The sequence below is a fragment of the Erithacus rubecula genome (assembly GCF_903797595.1).
Source record: "Erithacus rubecula genome assembly, chromosome: 6".
NCBI lineage: Eukaryota > Metazoa > Chordata > Aves > Passeriformes > Muscicapidae > Erithacus > Erithacus rubecula.
Window position 1 is genome coordinate 2,540,044 of NC_136688.1, and position 20,890 is coordinate 2,560,933.

The 20,890-nt window shown below is 45.3% G+C and overlaps 1 protein-coding gene across 1 annotated transcript in view; it reads left to right on the forward strand.

Moving 5' to 3' along the window:
* MUC2 (mucin 2, oligomeric mucus/gel-forming) overlaps window positions 1-20,890 on the forward strand; it is a gene marked incomplete at its 5' end in the record, with an annotated part of 61,014 nt that overhangs the window by 20,087 nt on the left and 20,037 nt on the right. The window contains 17 exon segments of the mRNA XM_079309981.1: window positions 24-152; window positions 1,993-2,143; window positions 2,833-2,876; window positions 3,435-3,638; window positions 3,987-4,016; window positions 4,347-4,775; window positions 5,353-5,502; window positions 6,410-6,550; window positions 7,723-8,337; window positions 9,007-9,156; window positions 10,188-10,943; window positions 11,586-11,723; window positions 12,378-12,608; window positions 13,912-14,061; window positions 17,825-18,439; window positions 19,059-19,247; window positions 20,197-20,334. Of these exon segments, the coding sequence (XP_079166107.1) occupies window positions 24-152; window positions 1,993-2,143; window positions 2,833-2,876; window positions 3,435-3,638; window positions 3,987-4,016; window positions 4,347-4,775; window positions 5,353-5,502; window positions 6,410-6,550; window positions 7,723-8,337; window positions 9,007-9,156; window positions 10,188-10,943; window positions 11,586-11,723; window positions 12,378-12,608; window positions 13,912-14,061; window positions 17,825-18,439; window positions 19,059-19,247; window positions 20,197-20,334 (4,260 nt within the window).

Below are 20,890 nucleotides of genomic sequence, written 5' to 3' on the forward strand. Positions count from 1 at the left end.
CAGTTTCTCTCTTTTCTCATCAGCCATATTCTGTGACTACTACAACCCTCGCAATGAGTGTGACTGGCACTACGAGCCTTGTGGCAGTAATATCACAACCTGCAGGATGATCAACAATGTCAGCACCAACTTTACAATACCACTACTGGAAGGTAATGAATTCCTTGCCGTTCTATATTGTGTTTTGTATAACTTTGTTCAGATATCTTGCAATAATTATGGACTAGTCAGTCAACTTGATGAGATGTTCCTAAATCTGCTATATTGAGTTTGCCTCCAGTCTTACGTAGATGTTTCCTGTAACGTAATTTATTATTTATTAACCTCAATGGGTTATTAGTTGCATTGCTGTCAGCCACAAAACTAATCTCTGCTTGGATAGTATCCTTAAACATGCATTATTATTACATCATAGTTATTTTGAATCCCATGCAAAAGTATTTCAAAAGCAGGAAAATTTTTGATATGGCAAAGAAGCAAGTCAGTGATAGTAGGGCATTTTTTACCTTATTATTTCTTATGTTCCAGATCATCTTGCTTTTACTAGATTAGAGTGCAACATTTACCTACCTTTACACTGGAAAATATCTTTCATAGCAGACACACTGATGCTGCTATATATTGGATTCTTAAGAGAGATTCTGTTTCCTGTGTAGATGAGATACTAGTAGGTGACAGTCCTTGTGGTTGATAATGGAACAGAAATTTCACATTAAAAGGACTGCAGTGATCCAAGAATGTGAAAGATTTTACAGGTAGCTTCTGGTTTACCACAAGGTAAAGCTGGAGAAAAAACCTGTATTTTTAGCCATAAAGTCTTTTCGGTCTGTATTGGAAGCACTTACCTCCAGTTTAGGGATTGGCAAGAAATGCCTTGAGTTTGACTTTCCTTTGAACTGGTGGTAAAAAAATTAAAAGAAAAAAAATGAAACAAACCAAAACTCAAGAGAAACAAAACAAAACAAAATACTACCACAAAATTGTACTAAAAAATCAACAAAAATCCCTCACCAAAACATTTTTTAAAAACCCAACAAACCTCTGTGTTTAAAAATAATTATTAGAAATATCTGGGAAGGGTCAGAAGGCAGATTATTATATATCCAAGTATCTTTCTGGATGATTTTTGTTGTTTAATTTCACTAGAAATATAGAGCACACCTATTTTTGTTAGGGCATCTTAAGTACAGTCTGGCAGTGTAAGTACTAGCTAATTACATGGTGTTTCATTGTAAAGGCCATTTAGAACTCCAGTACAGTGCAAAGAGGACTTCATATTATATTATTCATATTAATATTCGTATTCGTATTCGTATTATTATTATTATTATTATTATTAATAATAATAATATTATTATGTCCTTAATAATTGGACTTAATAAGAGGTTATTTGGACAAAGGAGATACAGTAATAATAGCAGAATACTATTTTAAGTGCATTCACATGAAAAATGGAATGAGAATTTATAGTCAGTTAATTGTTTGCATTGAAGTTTGGATCCCTGCCCAAGGGTTAGGAAAAATACAGATAAATTGTCTATTTGAGATAAAGACATCTGATATATTCAAGACAAGCAAGAAATGTAGTGAAAAACCTGTTCATTAGTGAATCTTCTTCCATATTCCACACAAAAGTATTAGTGTGATTTATACAAAAATTGGGGTGTTTCTTTGTCTTAAAATTACTAGCTGCCCATTAAAATGAGTATAAATTAGGGATTTCTCTAAGGTATTGAACTAACAAAAAGAAACTTCACTAGTTTTTGTAAAAACACCTCTTACTTAATCCTCACCCCAGTATTATCAATGAAAACTGTTGAAGTCTTTTGGAAAGGCTAATTGTCCATGGATTGATTTGAATGGGAAGTTTTAGATTTCTTTCACTGTGCTCGATTCAGTGAGAATGATTTGCCTTCAGATGGTAACATATCACCGAGTTAGCTTTTTGTACTTTTTCTTCATCCTGTATTCTGTTCTACCTGTCATCAATAGGCTGCTACCCCAGATGCCCTAAGGACAAGCCTATTTATAATGAAGAGACAAAGGAATGTGTGACTGAAGATAAATGTGGATGTTACCTCGAGGATGGAACCCATGTACCCCCTGGGCAAGAAGTAGTCACAGAAGACAACTGTACAATATGGTATGTAAAAATTACTTGCAGTAATTCAGGAAATAATTTATGTATGCAGAGTCCCTCATTTATGTTACTGGGCCTCAAAAACTTCAGCTGAAGAGCTGGTATTCTTGTATTTCATAATTTTCCAAACCCACAATAATCCAGATTTCAGGTTGGTAGTGTTATTATAATAAATGTATTAGCAAATTCATTAGTTATACCTGTCAACTGTCATAAATTATAATACTTAAACCTGGGTGAACTTATAAAACAACTTTTCAATTCTCATGACTCTTTGGGAATAGAGGGGCTACTCTGCCTTGTATTGTCACTTAAAACTGGGACTTCCATATCACTGTAATCTGAAATACTCTTGCCTTGAAAGTTGAGTCCCAACTATGTGCTTAGGGTGTTGGCAATAATAGCACTTACACCTCTGGTTCTACATGGTGACCAGAGAATAATCTGATCTAGCTATTAAGTTCACTCTGCAAAACAATTGTTATTGCAGTATTGCAACTTGCAATTGTATTGGAAATGGTGACTTAATTTGAAAGAAAAATGGTAGGCAATACTAAAAAATATACCCAGAAAAATATCCAGTAGTGTGAATGAAGATCAAGTGGCAAATATATGTTTCTGTGCTTTTAACTCTGCTAACAGGTGTCATAAAACATCAGCAATATTTTAACTTTTGAAAATTTTTCTTTTAGTGTCTGTGTCCCATCAGGATCTATACAGTGTAAACCACTCCCAGGTAAATAACATTTGTGTTTTTCTGGAAAGAAAAAGAAAAAAAAATCATAAACTGCTCTGTCTGACTCTACAAAAGACTTAGTATTAATTTAGAATAATTCTTTCCAGTGCTAGTGAAAGTAGTGACTAAAGAAAGTTTGCCAGCACTTTCGTTGAACTTTGCTGTTAGTCCTTCTGGTTCAACCTTTTTCTCATGCCTCTTCAGTCTTTCTTCCCATGTCCCATATCCAAACTAATGGATTTCACCAGGACTTTGCACTTCCTGAACATGTAGTTATTAATACAGAAGTGTCAGTTAGTAAAATGCAATTATTATTTCTCTCAGAACATTTTAAAACCTACTTTCTAAGTCTGTGTCACCAGGCATTTTATTCAGGACTTGATTAAATATGTCCTATTGCTTTAAATGTAAAGATAAATTAGCACAATATGGTAGATCTAAGTTCCAGGTACAGCTCTCAAAAACACAACTCATGTAAATGCTCTCTTGTCCTAAGTATTTTGCCTCTGCCTCTTACATGGTAATAGAAAAATTGCACAGTAAAGCCCTTTCTTGCAGGGTGTCCTTGTGTCATCAATGGAACACGCTATGAAGTGGGTGAAGTTGTGGGAATAGTACAGGATGGCGACATATGTATAATATACATTTGTGGAGAAGATGGTTCTCCATATCCTATTAGGAATGAGACTTGTCCAACAGCTTCACCTACAACCATTTCAACCTCCTTCTCTTCCAGCACTCTTACCACCACCACCACCACAGGTAAATCATCAATACAAATGTGATCTAAAACTTGTTTTCTTAAGGAAAATATTTTAAATATAGAATGTACAATTATATAGAATTATAGTTGAGCCACAGATAGAGCCATATTTATGAATTGTTTTATCACACCACACTAAGAAAGACTTTTAGCATTTTTAATTGATTTATTTCTCGTGAAAGAAATTGTAAGTATAAATGTATAGGTGCCTTTCTATTTCTGGAAAACACATGTTAGCTTTACAATATCCTAATGGGATAGTAGAAATAACATTAGGACTGTCAGTAAAACAATACTATTATATTTCTTTTGAAATGATGAAGTAATCACTTTTTGTTCTATTTCAGTTTCCACTACGAGCCATCCAGTAACTACAAGTAAGTTATAAAACAGAGTTATTAAAAATGTCAAAGGCAATCAACTGAGAAAAATATATTTTAAACAAAAATGAATAGTTTTTTTATAATTTCAAAAGTGCCATTAGTATATAGAGAAGAAGGACCTTTAAAGGTTTTGGCTTGGTGATTTTATTTTGGTGCAAAATTTCCGGTTTAAAGACCTGGTAATGCAGAACCAAATTTAGAACTCTTTTCGTTGTTAAGATGACAAATTGCAATGCAGTCCTCTAATCCCTAATAGAAGAAAATAAATATTTCTCTTCTGAGGATGTTCTCTATAATGTCTGAAATCTCTGTCTTTTCTTGCAGCTCCCTGCTTTGGACTGATCTGTGATTGGACTGAGTGGTTTGATGTTAGCAAACCTGAAGAAGGTGATGGTGACTATGAAACATATGAGGAAATAAGAAACCATGGAAACAAAATATGCACAGCTCCTGAAAAAATTGAATGCAGGGCTAAGGATAAACCTGATGTGAGCTTAGAAGAACTTGGCCAGAAAGTCCAGTGTAATGTTACATATGGGCTAATCTGTAAAAATGATGAGCAAGATGTAACTATGTGGCAACTTTGCTATAATTATGAAATCAGAGTAAACTGTTGTGAGTGGCAAGAAAAACCTTGTGAGCCTACAACTACACCTACTACACCACAAACTACAACTTCAACCACCATCAAGACAATACCCACCACCACTACAATCAGGACTTCAACCACACCTATATCCGAGCCTACGACAAGTGAGTATATACCAATAGTCTTCACTCCAGTAACCTCAACATCTACAGGTATTAATAGAAAAATACTCTGTGATCTTACTTTGCCTTTGGAGAAATAAAAGGCTATTGGCTACTAAAGGCAGGTCACAATCACAGAAACCATTGATCTGCAAGGAAGTCTTACTTAGGAGGGTTTGGACTTTTAAGTTTCTGCTGGAGAGAATTTATCCAGAGAAAAGAGCAGACCACTTTTCTAACACCTGTTGGTAGAGGCATTTTCTGGGTGGGGCTGCGAAGGCTTCCTTCTTCAGGCTGACATGGTCTTTCTGATTTTTTAAGAAGCACTTTTCAGCACCATGCCTAATCCCTTCACTAGGAAAAGATGGCCATGATCTTCTCTATGCACGGATGTCAGGAATTCTGTTTTCTGGGGCCAGAAGGGGAGGGCTGGTGGTAGGGGCCTTTGCAGGGCTAAAGGTGGGCTGACCTGTCTATGTCTGTAGCAGCTGCCTCATGCACAGCTTCTGTTCAGTTCATATTGAGTCCCACTCATGCCTTTGTGCCTTTGTCTGTTTTCTCTCCCTGCTGATTCTAACAGGCACACCGAGCACAGCATCCCCAACAACAGAATTGCCAACCACTTCCACATCACCAGAGACTCCCACCACCACCACCCCCACTACCACAACCACGACAGGACCAACGACAACAACAACTGTTCCACCAACCACAACCACAGTTACAGAAGGTATGATCCAAAACCAAATAATTCCCACCAAAGGCCCTGTGCCTCCAACTACAGTACCAACACAGAATTCTCTTGCTCTGTTGTCATTTGTGTCCTTGCTGTGGGAGTAGTAAAGATCCATGAGAACCTCCATTTGTGACTCTGGATGGGATCAGGGAGGGTGTAACTTTCGGACATACTAGGAAATTTCGTGTTGCCAAAGCTGGCATTTTTGGCTGGGGCACTTAAATGAAACAAGGATTTAGGGGTCTTTGGGAGAAGATTCTGTCTTCCCTAACTTGACAGTGCTCCAAGAAAGCACTTCTTCCTTTGCAATGTCAGAGCTAGAGGATGCCAGCGTCTATAGATGTACGAAGCAAGGATTTCTGTGACAGGCTTTTGGGAACAGTTTCACTCTGCAGACTGTCCCTTCCTCTGAAGTGTGGTCATTGGCTGATGACATCCACTACTCCTCTGGGAAGCCCTTCAGAGGGCTGACATCGAATCAGTGGAACTCTTATGACAATGAGGCAGGAACAAGCCACACATCCCGCTCCCAACTTTTGCCCCAGAATTTAGGAAGGAGTTTAGGTAATGAGGCAGAGATAAAAGGCCCCAGCCAAATCCAAAGCACTACTTCTCCTCATCTCTTGCTTGCTCTTTCTGATTTTGGGAGAAACATCTTCCAGCACTATCCTCAGTATCTTCACTAGGCATGGAGGGACAGGACTGTCTCTGTGCATGGATGTCAAGGATTTTGCTTTCTCAGGCCAGAAAGGAAGGGTTGGTGCTATGGATCTTTGCTCTGTTAGGGTGGGCTGACCTCTCTAGGTCTGAGACAGTTGTTTCATGCACAGCTTCTGTTCATTTCACATTGAGTCCCACTTCTGCCTTTGTCTATTTTCTCTGTCCCTGCTGATTCCAATAGGCACAACAAGCACTACATCCCCTACAACAGAACTGCCAACCACTTCGACATCACCAGAGACTCCCAGCACTACCACAACCACTACCACCACCACCACAGGACCAACGACAACAACAACTGTTCCAACAACACCCCCGCCAGGTCTGTGAAGTATGATCCAAAACCAAATAATTACCACCAAAAGCCCTGTTCCTCCAACTACAGTACCAGCAAAGAATTTTCTTGCTCTCTTGTCATTTGTGCCCATGTTGTGGGAATAGTAAAGATCCATGAGCACCTCCATTTGTGGCTGTGGATGGGATCAGGGATGGGTGTAACTTCTGGGCAACCTGTGGCCAAACCTGGCTCATTGCCTCGCTGTTTCATCAGGAGCAAGGATTTAGGGGTCCTTGGGAGAAGGTGTTGCCTTCCCTGACTCAACAGTGGTCCAAGGAGCTATTTCATGCTTGTGCCCAGCTTAGACAGCTACTGAAGTGATGGCAATGTTGCTTTTGCTGCTACGGGATGGTGTCCTTCAGCTGGACAGAATGTAGTCCCTGGATCCATGGTGTGCAGTTGGAGTGGGCTAAAGTTGGTTCTAGTGGCATTTCAGGCTGTGTTTGGGCACAGCTGTGCAGACCTTCTTTCCTTTCTCTCCTGTTTTGTTTCTGTGGCCATTGCTGCTACTTACCAGCTGTTTGGGCTGTAGAAGCTTCCATGGCTATTGCTGGCAGAGTTTGGGGAATGGTTTCAGAGTGCAGATTGCCCCATTGGACAGACACAAGCTCTGGGCAGCTGGATTCTTCCAGCATTCCTGTTGGTGCTTGGCTCCAGCAATCTGTGTGCTGCTGAGATGCAGCTGAGGCTTTGTCAGCAGCGTGTGTTCTGTTGCCTGCTTTCCCTGTGGTCAGGTTCCTTCCCAGTGCTTAGTTTCTCCACGATATATTGAGGTGGTGTGCATGGCCCGAGAAGCTGAGAGTGGCAGGAGTCTCTGCTTAGTCCCACTCTGCCTCCTGTGTCCATCTTTTGTGAGTGTTTCTTTGCACACAAGAGTCCATACAAATCAATGTGGCCCAGCTGGGGGGGGGCATGGAGAGAACTCATCAGTGCCTGTGTCCTGATTTGGGCCTGGAGTGGTTTGTGGGGCCAAGAAGGAGAGGCCTGGCCACACCACTGAGCTGTCTTGTGGCCAGTGTTGGCTGAGTGCAATAGCAGCATGAGGAGCACTGTTGAGTGCAGGGGATGCCCAAGGCACCAGCTGTGTGAGGTGGTGCCCTGCATTGGTGTCTCTGTCCTGTCTGTTTCTAATTGTCTGTCTTGTTGTCGCCTCCCAGACTGTGGCTGCATCTGGTCGGAGTGGATTGACATGACTTACCCAAATGCTACTGACAAGAACAGTGGTGACTACGAAACTTTTGATAACATTTGGAAGAACTACCCCAACTGGGAGTGTGCAAAAGTTGAAAATGTTTCATGCCGAGCAGAGAAATTCCCCAATACTTCCATTGCAGATTTAGGGCAGAAAGTGGAATGTAGTGTTGACGTAGGGCTCATCTGTAACAATAAAGATCAGCAGATAGGAGGTATAATTCCAATGCCAGTCTGCCTCAACTATGAGATCAGTGTCTGCTGCACCCCCAACCGCCCAGAGTGTCTTCCAACTCCGAGCACCCCGAGCACCACACCTTCCACAGCTTCACCCACTACAACCAGTGTGTCCACTCCAAGATCAACAACCACTCCAACGCCAACACCAGAGACTCCCAGCAGTACCACCCCTACCACCACCACCACCACCACTACGACCACGATGACCCCCAGCACCCCCACCACCAGTGGCAGCACCTCGCAGACAACGCCAACTGTTCCTGTCTCAACCACACCCATTTCAACTACTTCAAGCACAGCTACGCCTACACCAACATACACCACCACCACACAAACTCCAGGTACTTCTCTGGTCTGTGCTTTCATGAGTTTCTTTGCTGTGGGGAATTGAAGGTCTGTGAGCACCTCCACCTGTGCCTCTCTAGGGATTCTGAGATTGGACTAATTGCTGTGTATCCCCTGAAATGGCCTTTTCCCAAGGTGGCCCTTGGGCTGGTTGTTTCAGAAGGAACAAGGACACAGGGGCCTATGTCCTCCTTTCCTGTGGAGGTATTGATCCTCTTGGTATTCATCCTTCCCTGACCACAGATTCTTATCTCAGCTCTTACTCCACGAGTTAGTGAGGTGTTCATGTAATGAGGCACAGATAGAAACCACCCAGTAGATGAAAAGCATTGTTCCTCCTCCTCTCTTCCCTATCGGTAGATCTCTCTGATTTTGTGAGAAGCACCTTCCACCACTATCCCCAGTATCTTCACTAGGCATGGAGGCCTGTGACCCTGTGTGTGCATGGCTTTTAAGGATTCTGCCTTTTGGGGCCAGAAAGGAAGGGCTGGTGCTAGGGACCTTTGTTGTTCTAAGGGTGGGCTAATCTCTATAGGTCTGTGGAAGCAGCCAAATGTGCTGCTTCTGCTGACTTAATGTTGAATCCTATTCATTGAATTAATTCCCACTCTATCTCATTCCTTTGTCCCTTTGTTTTTTCTCTCTGTTCCTGCTGTTTCTAACAGGCACACCTCCACCCACACCGAGCACACCAATGACAACAACAACTCCCAGGACACCGGAAACTCCCACCCCCAGCCCTCCGAGCACAACAACACTACCACCACCAACAACAACAACTACAACAACGGTTACTGGATCAACACCTCCTGGAAGTATGTTCCCAGCTGTAGTAATTCCCACCAAATTCTTCTCCATCTAACTATATAACCAACAAATAATTTTCTGTTTCTGTTTTAATTTTTTACTTGAACTGGGAGTACTGAAGTTCAGAGAGTACCTCTATTTGTGGCTGTAGATGGGATCAGGGATGGGTAACTTCTGGGCATTCTAGGAAATGCCATGTGGCCCTAGATAATATTTTGGTCTGGCTGTTTCATCAGGAGCAATTATTTAGGGTTCTTCAGGAAAAGGTGTTGCTTTCCCTGACTCAACAGTGGTCCAAGGAGCTATTTCATGTTTGTGCCCAGCTTAGACAGCTACTGAAGTGATGGCAATGTTGCTTTTGCTGCTACGGGATGGTGTCGTTCAGCTGGACAGAATGTAGTCCCTGGATCCATGGTGTGCAGTTGGAGTGGGCTAAAGTTGGTGCTAGTGGCATTTCAGGCTGTGTTTGGGCACAGCTGTGCAGACCTTCTTTCCTTTCTCTCCTGTTTTGTTTCTGTGGCCATTGCTGCTACTTACCAGCTGTTTGGGCTGTAGAAGCTTCCATGGCTATTGCTGGCAGAGTTTGGGGAATGGTTTCAGAGTGCAGATTGCCCCATTGGACAGACACAAGCTCTGGGCAGCTGGATTCTTCCAGCATTCCTGTTGGTGCTTGGCTCCAGCAATCTGTGTGCTGCTGAGATGCAGCTGAGGCTTTGTCAGCAGCGTGTGTTCTGTTGCCTGCTTTCCCTGTGGTCAGGTTCCTTCCCAGTGCTTAGTTTCTCCACGATATATTGAGGTGGTGTGCATGGCCCGAGAAGCTGAGAGTGGCAGGAGTCTCTGCTTAGTCCTACTCTGCCTCCTGTGTCCATCATTTGTGAGTGTTTCTTTGCACACAAGAGTCCATACAAATCAATGTGGCCCAGCTGGGGGGGGGCATGGAGAGAACTCATCAGTGCCTGTGTCCTGATTTGAGCCTGGAGTGGTATGTAGGGCCAAGAAGGAGAGGCCTGGCCACACCACTGAGCTGTCTTGTGGCCAGTGTTGGCTGAGTGCAGTAGCAGCATGAGGAGCACTGTTGAGTGCAGGGGATGCCCAAGGCACCAGCTGTGTGAGGTGGTGCCCTGCATTGGTGTCTCTGTCCTGTCTGTTTCTAATTGTCTGTCTTGTTGTCGCCTCCCAGTCTGTGACTGCGTCTGGTCGGAGTGGATCGACATGACTTACCCAGATGGTTCCGACAAGAACAGTGGTGACTATGAAACCTTTGAGAACATTTGGAAGAACTACCCCAACTGGGAGTGTGCAAAAGTTGAAAATGTTTCATGCCGAGCACAGAAATTCCCTCACATTCCCATTGGAGATTTAGGGCAGAAAGTGGAATGTAGTGTTGACGTAGGGCTCATCTGTAACAATAAAGATCAGCAGATAGGAGGTATAATTCCAATTCCAGTCTGCCTCAACTATGAGATCAGTGTCTGCTGCACCCCCAACCACCCAGAGTGTCTTCCAACTCCGAGCACCCCGAGCACCACACCTTCCACAGCTTCACCCACTACAACCAGTGTGTCCACTCCAAGATCAACAACCACTCCAACGCCAACACCAGAGACTCCCAGCAGTACCACCCCTACCACCACCACCACCACCACTACGACCACGATGACCCCCAGCACCCCCACCACCAGTGGCAGCACCTCGCAGACAACGCCAACTGTTCCTGTCTCAACCACACCCATTTCAACTACTTCAAGCACAGCTACGCCTACACCAACATACACCACCACCACACAAACTCCAGGTACTTCTCTGGTCTGTGCTTTCATGAGTTTCTTTGCTGTGGGGAATTGAAGGTCTGTGAGCACCTCCACCTGTGCCTCTCTAGGGATTCTGAGATTGGACTAATTGCTGTGTATCCCCTGAAATGGCCTTTTCCCAAGGTGGCCCTTGGGCTGGTTGTTTCAGAAGGAACAAGGACACAGGGGCCTATGTCCTCCTCTCCTGTGGAGGTATTGATCCTCTTGGTATTCATCCTTCCCTGACCACAGATTCTCATCTCAACTTACTCCATGAGTTAGTGAGGTGTTCATGTAATGAGGCGCAGATAGAAACCACCCAGTAGATGAAAAGCATTGTTCCTCCTCCTCTCTTCCCTATCGGTAGATCTCTCTGATTTTGTGCGAAGCACCTTCCACCACTATCCCCAGTATCTTCACTAGGCATGGAGGCCTGTGACCCTGTGTGTGCATGGCTTTTAAGGATTCTGCTTTTTAGGGCCAGAAAAGAAGGGCTGGTGCTAGGGACCTTTGTTGTTCTAAGGGTGGGCTAATCTAGATAGGTCTGTGGAAGCAGCCAAATGTGCAGCTTCTGCTGAGTTAATGTTGAATCCCATTCATTTCTTTGTCCCTTTGTTTTTTCTCTCTGTTCCTGCTGTTTCTAACAGGCACACCTCCACCCACACCGAGCACACCCAAACCAACGACTCCCTCAACACCAGAGACTACCACCCCCATCACCACCACCACCAGCCCTCCGAGCACAACAACAACAACAACTGTTACTGGATCGCCAACTCCTGGAAGTATGTTCCCTGCAGTAGTAATTTCCACCAAATTCTTCTCCATCTAACTGCACAACCGACAAATAATTGTCTGGTTGTATTTTAATTTCTGTCCTTGTACTGGGTGTACTGAAGCTCTGAGAGTACCTCCATTTGTGGCTGTGGGTGGGATCAGGGATTGGGAACTTCTGGGCATTCTAGGAAATGCCATGTGGCCCTAGCTAATATTTTGGTCTGGCTGTTTCAGAAGGAGCAATTATTTAGGGGTCTTGCGGAGAAGGTTTTTAGCTTCCCTGACTCAACAGTGGTCCAAGGATCTCTTTCATCCTGGTGCCTCATGTTATACAGTTTCTGAACAACTGGAAATCTTGGTTTTACCATTGTTGAACGGTGTCCTTCAACTGGCCAGAATGTAGTCACTGGACCCATGGAGTGCAACTGGAGTGGGAGTTGGTCTTGTGACACTTGCATTTCTGGCTCTCTTTGGGCACAGCTGTGTATAGTCAAAGATTCTGCTTTCTGAGGCCAGAAAGGGAGAGCTGCTGCTTGCGATCTTTGCTGCACTAAGGGTGGGATGACCTCTCTATGTCTGTGGCAGCTGCCTCATGCATAGCTACTGTTCAGTTTCTATCGAGTCCCACTCATGCCTTTGTGTCTTGATTTTCTCTGTCCCAGGCACACCTCCACCCACACCAAGCACAGCACCCACTACACCAGAATCGACAACAAGTCCCTTGCCACCCCAGACTCCCACCACCACTGCCAGTACCACCATGCCCCCCAGCACCACCACCAGCATCAGCACCCCGAGCACGACGACTGTTACTGGACCACCAACACCGGTTTCAACTACTCCAAGCACATCCACGCCCACACCAACATACACCAGTACCACACCAACTCCAGGTACTTCTACATTTTGTGGTCTAACATTCCCCTGCTCTTGGAGTAATGAAGGTCCATAAGCACCTCTTTTTGCCTCTGTATGTGATCAGGGATGGGTAAAATTTCCAGGTATTCCAGGAAATGGCCTGTTCCAAAGCTGGTATTTTGGGCTGACTGTTTCATAAGGAACAAGAATTCAGGGGTCGTGAGGAGAAGGTCTTGGCTTCTCTGACTCAATACGTCTCCAAGTAGTCATTTCATGTGGTGCCCAGCTTAGAAATATGCTGAACTGATGAGAAATGTTGCTTTCGCTGTTTTTGGACCTCATTCTTCTGCTGCCCAGAACAGAATCACTGGAGCCATGGAGTCCAATTGGATTGAGGTTTGGTCTAGTGGTAGTGGTGTGTCAGGCTCTGTTTGGACACAGCTGTGCCAAGTTTTTTCAATTTTGCCTTTTTCTTTGTCCTGTCACTGCTAACAGTTGTCAGTTGTAATAGATGTTGGAAGGAAGGATTTCCCTGCCAGGCTTTTGGGAACAATTTCTCTCTGCAAATTGCCCCTTGCTGTGGACTCAATGTGGCCTTTGAGATTCACTAGTGCCCAGGAGCGAATATATTCACAGCATCAGTTAGGTTGGAAAAGATGTCTAAGATCATCATGTCCAACCTTTGCCTGAATGCTACCATATCAACTAGACCATGGCACTAAGTGCCACATCCACTTTTGTCTTAAAAGCCACCAGACACTGTGGTTCTGCCACCTCCTTGGGCAGTCAATTGCAGTGTCTAATCATTTGTTCTCTGGAGAAACTCCTCCTAATGTCCAACTTAAATGTCCCCTGGAACAACTTAAGACTATGTCCTCCTGTCCCATCCTGTTAGTGCTCTCATTCCAGGGCATGCTTCCTTCCCTTACTAGAGCTTCCTATCTCAGCTCTTAACCATGGATTTAGTCAGGGGTTCAAGGTAATGACACAGAGATAGAAAGCCCTAGCCAGATGGAAGGCATTGCTTCTTCTCTCATCTCTTACCTATTGGTATGTTTCTCTGATTCTATGAGAAACATCTTCCAGAACCATCCCCAGTTTCTTCACCAGGGAAGGAAGGCCATGACCATCTCTGTGCATGGATGTCAAGGAGTCCTCCTTCTGGGGCCAGAAAGGGAGGGCTGGGGCTAGAGACCTCTGCAGTGCTAAGGGTGGGCTCTTGGACATCTCTGTGTCTCTGGCAGCTGTCTCATGTGCAGCTTCTGTTCAGTTCACATTGAATCCCACTAATGCTTTTGTCCCTTTGTCTGTTTTCTCTGTGCCTGCTGTTTCTAACAGCCCCACCTACGTCCACACCAAGCACACCAAAATCAACAACCACTCCCTCGACACCAGAGACTACCACCACCACCACCACCACCACCAGCAGCCCTCCGAGCACAACAACCACTGTTCCTGAAACAACAACTACCACCTCAACTCCTGGAAGTATGTTCCCAAAAGCAGTAATTCTCACCAAAACCCCTCTGCCCCCAGGAACAGAATTGCCAAAAGATTCTCTGGTTCTGTTGTCATTTCTAGCCTTGCTGTGCGAGTAGTGGATGTCCATGAACACCTCCATATGTGTCTCTAGATGGGATCAAGGCTATGTGTAAATTCATGGAATCCCAGGAAAAGTCCTGTGCCCAAATCTAGCTCTTGGGCTACTGTTTCATAAGAAACAAGGTTTTGAGGATTCTTGGGGGAAGTCTTGTCTTTCCTGACTCAACAGTGCTCCAAGGAGGTATTTCATGGTGGTGCCCAGCTTAGACAGATGCTGAAACAATGGGCAACATTGCTTTTGCAGCTGTTGAACCATTTCCTTCAGCTGGGTAAAATGTAGTTGCTGGACACATGAAGTGCATTTAAAGTGGGACTTGGTCTTGTAGCAGTGGCATTTCAGTCTCTTTTTGGGTTCAGCTGTGTAGACTTTCCACCCTTTCTACTCCTTCTATGCCCTCTGAATGTTAGTTTTTGTTGTCATCTATTAGACATGCAAGAAGGAGGGATTCTTCTGCCACTATTTGAGGGAACAGCTTCACTGTGCAGACTGCCTCTTGCCATGAACTATAATTTTTGGCTGAAGCTTTATCTGATGAGATCCACTAGTGCCCAGAAAAGCCCTACATCAGGCTGACATTGAAAAGCAGAGGGAATCACATGCCAGTCAGGGCAGCCAACTCCTGGGCATGCTTTCTTTCCTGACCCCAGCTTCCACTCTTAAATCCTATTCCATGAATTATTGAGGTGTTCATATAATAAGGCAGAAATAGAAAGCTCCAGCCAGATTCAAAGCATTACTCCACCTCATCTCTTACCTATTGGCTGGTTTCTGTGATTTTGTGTGAAGCAGCTTTCAGCACCATGTCTAATCTCTTCACTAGGAGGGAAGGGCCATCACAGTTTCTGTGCATGAATATCAAGGAGTCTCCTTTTCAGGGCCAGAAAGGGAAGGCTAGTTCTGGGGACCTTTGCAGTACTAAGGGTGGGCTGACCTGTCTGTGTCTGTGGCAGTTGCCTTATGCACAACTTCTGTTGAGTTCCTGTTGTGTCCCACTCATGCCTTTGCTTGTTGTCTCTGTCCCTGCTGTGTCTAACAGGCACACCTCCACCCACACCGAGCACACCAGGAACGCCGGAAACACCAGCTACTCCCACACCAACAGCATCTCAAACTCCCATCATCACTGCCAGCACCACAGTGCCCCCCAGCTCTACCACCAGCATCAGCACCCCTAAGACAACAACGACTGTTACCGGATCATCAACAACCTCCTCAACTACTTCAAGTGCATCCACACCCACAGTAGAACATACAACCACTCTAGGAACTCCAGGTACTGCTGCCTTGTCTGATTTTGTATCCCCTTGCTTTGGGACTAATGGAGATGTGCTAGCACTTCCATTTGTGCCTCAGTGTGGAATTAGGGATGGATGTAACTGCTATGCATCCCATGAAATGTGCTTTGCCAAAAGCTGGAACTTGGGTTGGCATTTCAGAAGTGATGAGAATTCAGGGGTCCTTGTGAGAAGCGCTTGGCTTCCATTACTCAACAAGTGTATAACAAGGTATTTCATGTTGGTACTCTGGCTGGGCTTAAAGAGATCCAAAACTGATGGGAAATATTGTGTTCTTGTTGGACATTGTCCTTCATCTGTCAAGAATGTAGTCACTGGACTTAAGGTGTAAAATTGCACTGGGGGTTATTCTTGTGGCACTGTAATTTCAGCTGCATTCTGGAAAAAAAATTTGCGGACTTTCTTCACTGTCTTCTCTTCCTTTGCAATCTCAGTGCAAGTGAATTCCAGTGTCCTTAGATATAGGAAGCGAGGATTTCTATGGCAGGCTTTTGGGAACTGTTTCACTCTGCAGACTATCCCTTCCTCTGAAGTGTGGTCATTGGCTGATGACATCCACTACTCCTCTGGGAAGCCCTTCAGAGGGCTGACATCGAATCAGTGGAACTCTTAGGACAATGGTGCAGGAACATATTCCTGTGTGTGCATTGTTTTAAACCACACATTCCCCTCTCAGCTCTTGCCCCAGAATTTTGGAAGGAGTTTAGGTAATGAGGCAGAGATAAAAGGCCCCAGCCAGATCCAAAGCACTACTCTTCCTCATCTCTTGCTTGCTCTTTCTGATTTTGGGAGAAACATCTTCCAGGACTATCCCCAGTATCTTCACTAGGCATGGAGGGACATGACTGTCTCTGTAAATGGATATCAAGGATACAGCTTTCTCAGGCCAGAAAGGAAGGGTTGGTGCTATGGATCTTTGCTCTGTTAGGGTGGGCTGACCTCTCTAGGTCTGGGACAGTTGTTTCATGCACAGCTTCTGTTCATTTCACATTGAGTCCCACTTCTACCTTTGTCTGTTTTCTCTGTCCCTGCTGATTCCAACAGGCACAAGCACTACATCCCCTACAACAGAACTGCTAACCACTTCCACATCACCAGAGACTCCCAGCACTACCACAACCACTACCACCACCACCACAGGACCAACGACAACAACAACTGTTCCAACAACACCCCCGCCAGGTCTGTGAAGTATGATCCAAAACCAAATAATTCCCACCAAAAGCCCTGTGCCTCCAACTACAGTACCAGCAAAGAATTTTCTTGCTCTCTTGTCATTTGTGCCCATGTTGTGGGAATAGTAAAGATCCATGAGCACCTCCATTTGTGGCTGTGGATGGGATCAGGGATGGGTGTAACTTCTGGGCAACCTGTGGCCAAACCTGGCTCATTGCCTCGCTGTTTCATCAGGAGCAAGGATTTAGGGGTCCTTGGGAGAAGGTGTTGCCTTCCCTGACTCAACAGGGGTCCAAGAAGCTATTTCATGTTTGTGCCCAGCTTAGACAGCTACTGAAGTGATGGCAATGTTGCTTTTGCTGCTACGGGATGGTGTCCTTCAGCTGGACAGAATGTAGTCCCTGGATCCATGGTGTGCAGTTGGAGTGGGCTAAAGTTGGTGCTAGTGGCATTTCAGGCTGTGTTTGGGCACAGCTGTGCAGACCTTCTTTCCTTTCTCTCCTGTTTTGTTTCTGTGGCCATTGCTGCTACTTACCAGCTGTTTGGGCTGTAGGAAGCTTCCATGGCTATTGCTGGCAGAGTTTGGGGAATGGTTTCAGAGTGCAGATTGCCCCATTGGACAGACACAAGCTCTGGGCAGCTGGATTCTTCCAGCATTCCTGTTGGTGCTTGGCTCCAGCAATCTGTGCTGCTGAGATGCAGCTGAGGCTTTGTCAGCAGCGTGTGTTCTGTTGCCTGCTTTCCCTGTGGTCAGGTTCCTTCCCAGTGCTTAGTTTCTCCACGATATATTGAGGTGGTGTGCATGGCCCGAGAAGCTGAGAGTGGCAGGAGTCTCTGCTTAGTCCCACTCTGCCTCCTGTGTCCGTCTTTTGTGAGTGTTTCTTTGCACACAAGAGTCCATACAAATCAATGTGGCCCAGCTGTGGGGGGGCATGGAGAGAACTCATCAGTGCCTGTGTCCTGATTTGAGCCTGGAGTGGTTTGTAGGGCCAAGAAGGAGAGGCCTGGCCACACCACTGAGCTGTCTTGTGGCCAGTGTTGGCTGAGTGCAGTAGCAGCATGAGGAGCACTGTTGAGTGCAGGGGATGCCCAAGGCACCAGCTGTGTGAGGTGGTGCCCTGCATTGGTGTCTCTGTCCTGTCTGTTTCTAATTGTCTGTCTTGTTGTTACATTGCAGGCTGTGACTGCGTCTGGTCGGAGTGGATCGACATGACTTACCCAGATGGTTCCGACAAGAACAGTGGTGACTATGAAACCTTTGAGAACATTTGGAAGAACTACCCCAACTGGGAGTGTGCAAAAGTTGAAAATGTTTCATGCCGAGCAGAGAAATTCCCTCACATTCCCATTGGAGATTTAGGGCAGAAAGTGGAATGTAGTGTTGACGTAGGGCTCATCTGTAACAATAAAGATCAGCGGCCCGGAGGTGTAGCACTAATTCCAGTCTGCCTCAACTATGAGATCAGTGTCTGCTGCACCCCCAACCGCCCAGAGTGTCTTCCAACTCCGAGCACCCCGAGCACCACACCTTCCACAGCTTCACCCACTACAACCAGTGTGTCCACTCCAAGATCAACAACCACTCCAACGCCAACACCAGAGACTCCCAGCAGTACCACCCCTACCACCACCACCACCACCACTACGACCACGATGACCCCCAGCACCCCCACCACCAGTGGCAGCACCTCGCAGACAACGCCAACTGTTCCTGTCTCAACCACACCCATTTCAACTACTTCAAGCACAGCTACGCCTACACCAACATACACCACCACCACACAAACTCCAGGTACTTCTCTGGTCTGTGCTTTCATGAGTTTCTTTGCTGTGGGGAATTGAAGGTCTGTGAGCACCTCCACCTGTGCCTCTCTAGGGATTCTGAGATTGGACTAATTGCTGTGTATCCCCTGAAATGGCCTTTTCCCAAGGTGGCCCTTGGGCTGGTTGTTTCAGAAGGAACAAGGACACAGGGGCCTATGTCCTCCTCTCCTGTGGAGGTATTGATCCTCTTGGTATTCATCCTTCCCTGACCACAGATTCTTATCTCAGCTCTTACTCCATGAGTTAGTGAGGTGTTCATGTAATGAGGCACAGATAGAAACCACCCAGTAGATGAAAAGCATTGTTCCTCCTCCTCTCTTCCCTATCAGTAGATCTCTCTGATTTTGTGTGAAGCACCTTCCACCACTATCCCCAGTATCTTCACTAGGCATGGAGGCCTGTGACCCTGTGTGTGCATGGCTTTTAAGGATTCTGCTTTTTAGGGCCAGAAAAGAAGGGCTGGTGCTAGGGACCTTTGTTGTTGTAAGGGTGGGCTGATCTCTATAGGTCTGTGGCAGCTGCCTTATGCAGCTTCTTTTGGATCCCACTCATTTCTTTGTTTTCTCTGTTCCTGCTGTTTCTAACAGTCACTCCAAGCAAAGCATCCACTACACCAGAATTACCAACCACATCACCAGAGACTCCCAGTACCACCACCACCACCACCAGCTCTCCGACCACAACCACAACTGGTACTGGGTCACCAACACCCACCTCAACTACTTCTAGCACATCCTCTCCCACACCAACATACACCAGCACCCTACCAACTCCAGGTATTTCTAAGTTTTGTAGTCTCATATTTCTTTGTCTTTGGGAGTACTGAGGGTCTGTGAACACCTCCTTTTTTTTTTTTTTTTTTCTGTGGGGGATCAAGAATGGGTTTAACTTCTGGACAGCCCCTGAAACAGCCTTTGCCCAAAGCTGGCCCTTCAGCTCTGTTTCAGAAAGTAGAACTTAGTAGCTTTTGGTGCTGTTGGACTTTGTCTTTCCGGTGGCCAGAGTCATGTCACTGGACACTTGGAGTGTAATGGAGTGGAGCTTGATTTTGTGACATTTGCATTTTAAGCTCTCTTTAGGCACTGATGTGCAGACTTTCTTCCTTCTCTTCTGCTCCTTTGCCAAGTCAATACTAATGCTTCTCAGCTATTAGAAATGTAGGAAGGAAGCATTCCTCCAAAATGCTCTTGGAAACAGTTTCACTCTGCAGACTGTGACTTTCTGTGAACTGTGGTCTTTTGCCAGACAAGATTCACTAGTGCTCTGGGAACTCCTGACATCAGAAAACCGCATAGGAGCGTAGTCCTGTGCATGCTTCCTTCCCTGATCGCAACTTCCCCTCTCAGCTCTTACCCCAGGATTTAGTGAGGTGTTCTAGATAATGGGGCAGAGATAGAAAGCCCCAGCTAGAGCCAAAGAACTACTCCTTCTCATCTCTTGCCTGTTGGTAGGTCCTTCTGATTTTGTGAGAAGCACCTTCCAGCACCATCCCCAATCTCTTTGCTAGGAGATGAGGGACATGACCCTGCGTGTGCACAAATTTCAAAAAGTTTGCTTTCCAGGGCCAGAAAGGAAGCACTTGTTCTAGGGATCTTTACTGTGCTAAGGGTGGTCTGACCTATCAAGCTCTGTGCCAGCTGCCTCGTTTGAAGTCTCTGTTCAGTTCATATTGAGTCCCACTGATGCCTTTGTGCCTTTGTTTTCTGTCCTTGCTCTTTCCAACAGTCACACCTCCATCCACACCAAGCACACCAAAATCAACAACCACTCCTCCATCACCAGAGACTACCACCACCACCACCAGTCCTCCGAGCACAACAACCACTGTTCCTGGAACAACAACAACCATCTCAACTCCTGGAAGTATGTTCCTGATACTAGTAATTCCCATAAAAACCCCTCTGCTTCTAACCACAGAACCAAAAAAAATTTCTCTGGTTCTTTTGTCATTTTTGGTATTGCCACAGGAGTAATGAAGGTCTGTGAGTACATCCATTTGTGGCTATGTGTGGGATCAAGGATGTGTGTAATTTTTGGGCATTCCAGGAAATGAGTTGTGCCCAAATTTCCTTTGGGCTGTTACAAAACTGATGAGGATGCAGGGGTCCTGGGAAGAAGGTCTTGTCTTTCTTATACAAAGATGCTGTAAGGAGGTATTTCATCTGGCTGCCCAGATAAGACAGATGCTGAACTGATGGAAAATGTTGCTTTTGCAACATTTGCTGTATGACCATGTCCTTCAGCTGGGCAGAATACATTCAATGACACGCAGTTGGACAGTGACTTTGATTTTTGGCACTGGTGTTTTAGGCACTGTTTTACACTCAGCTAAGAAGTCAGTATAGACTTCTTTCCCTCTCTCCTCCTTCTTGGTGGTATCTGTGCTAATGCTTATCAGTGGTTATAGATGTAGGAAGGA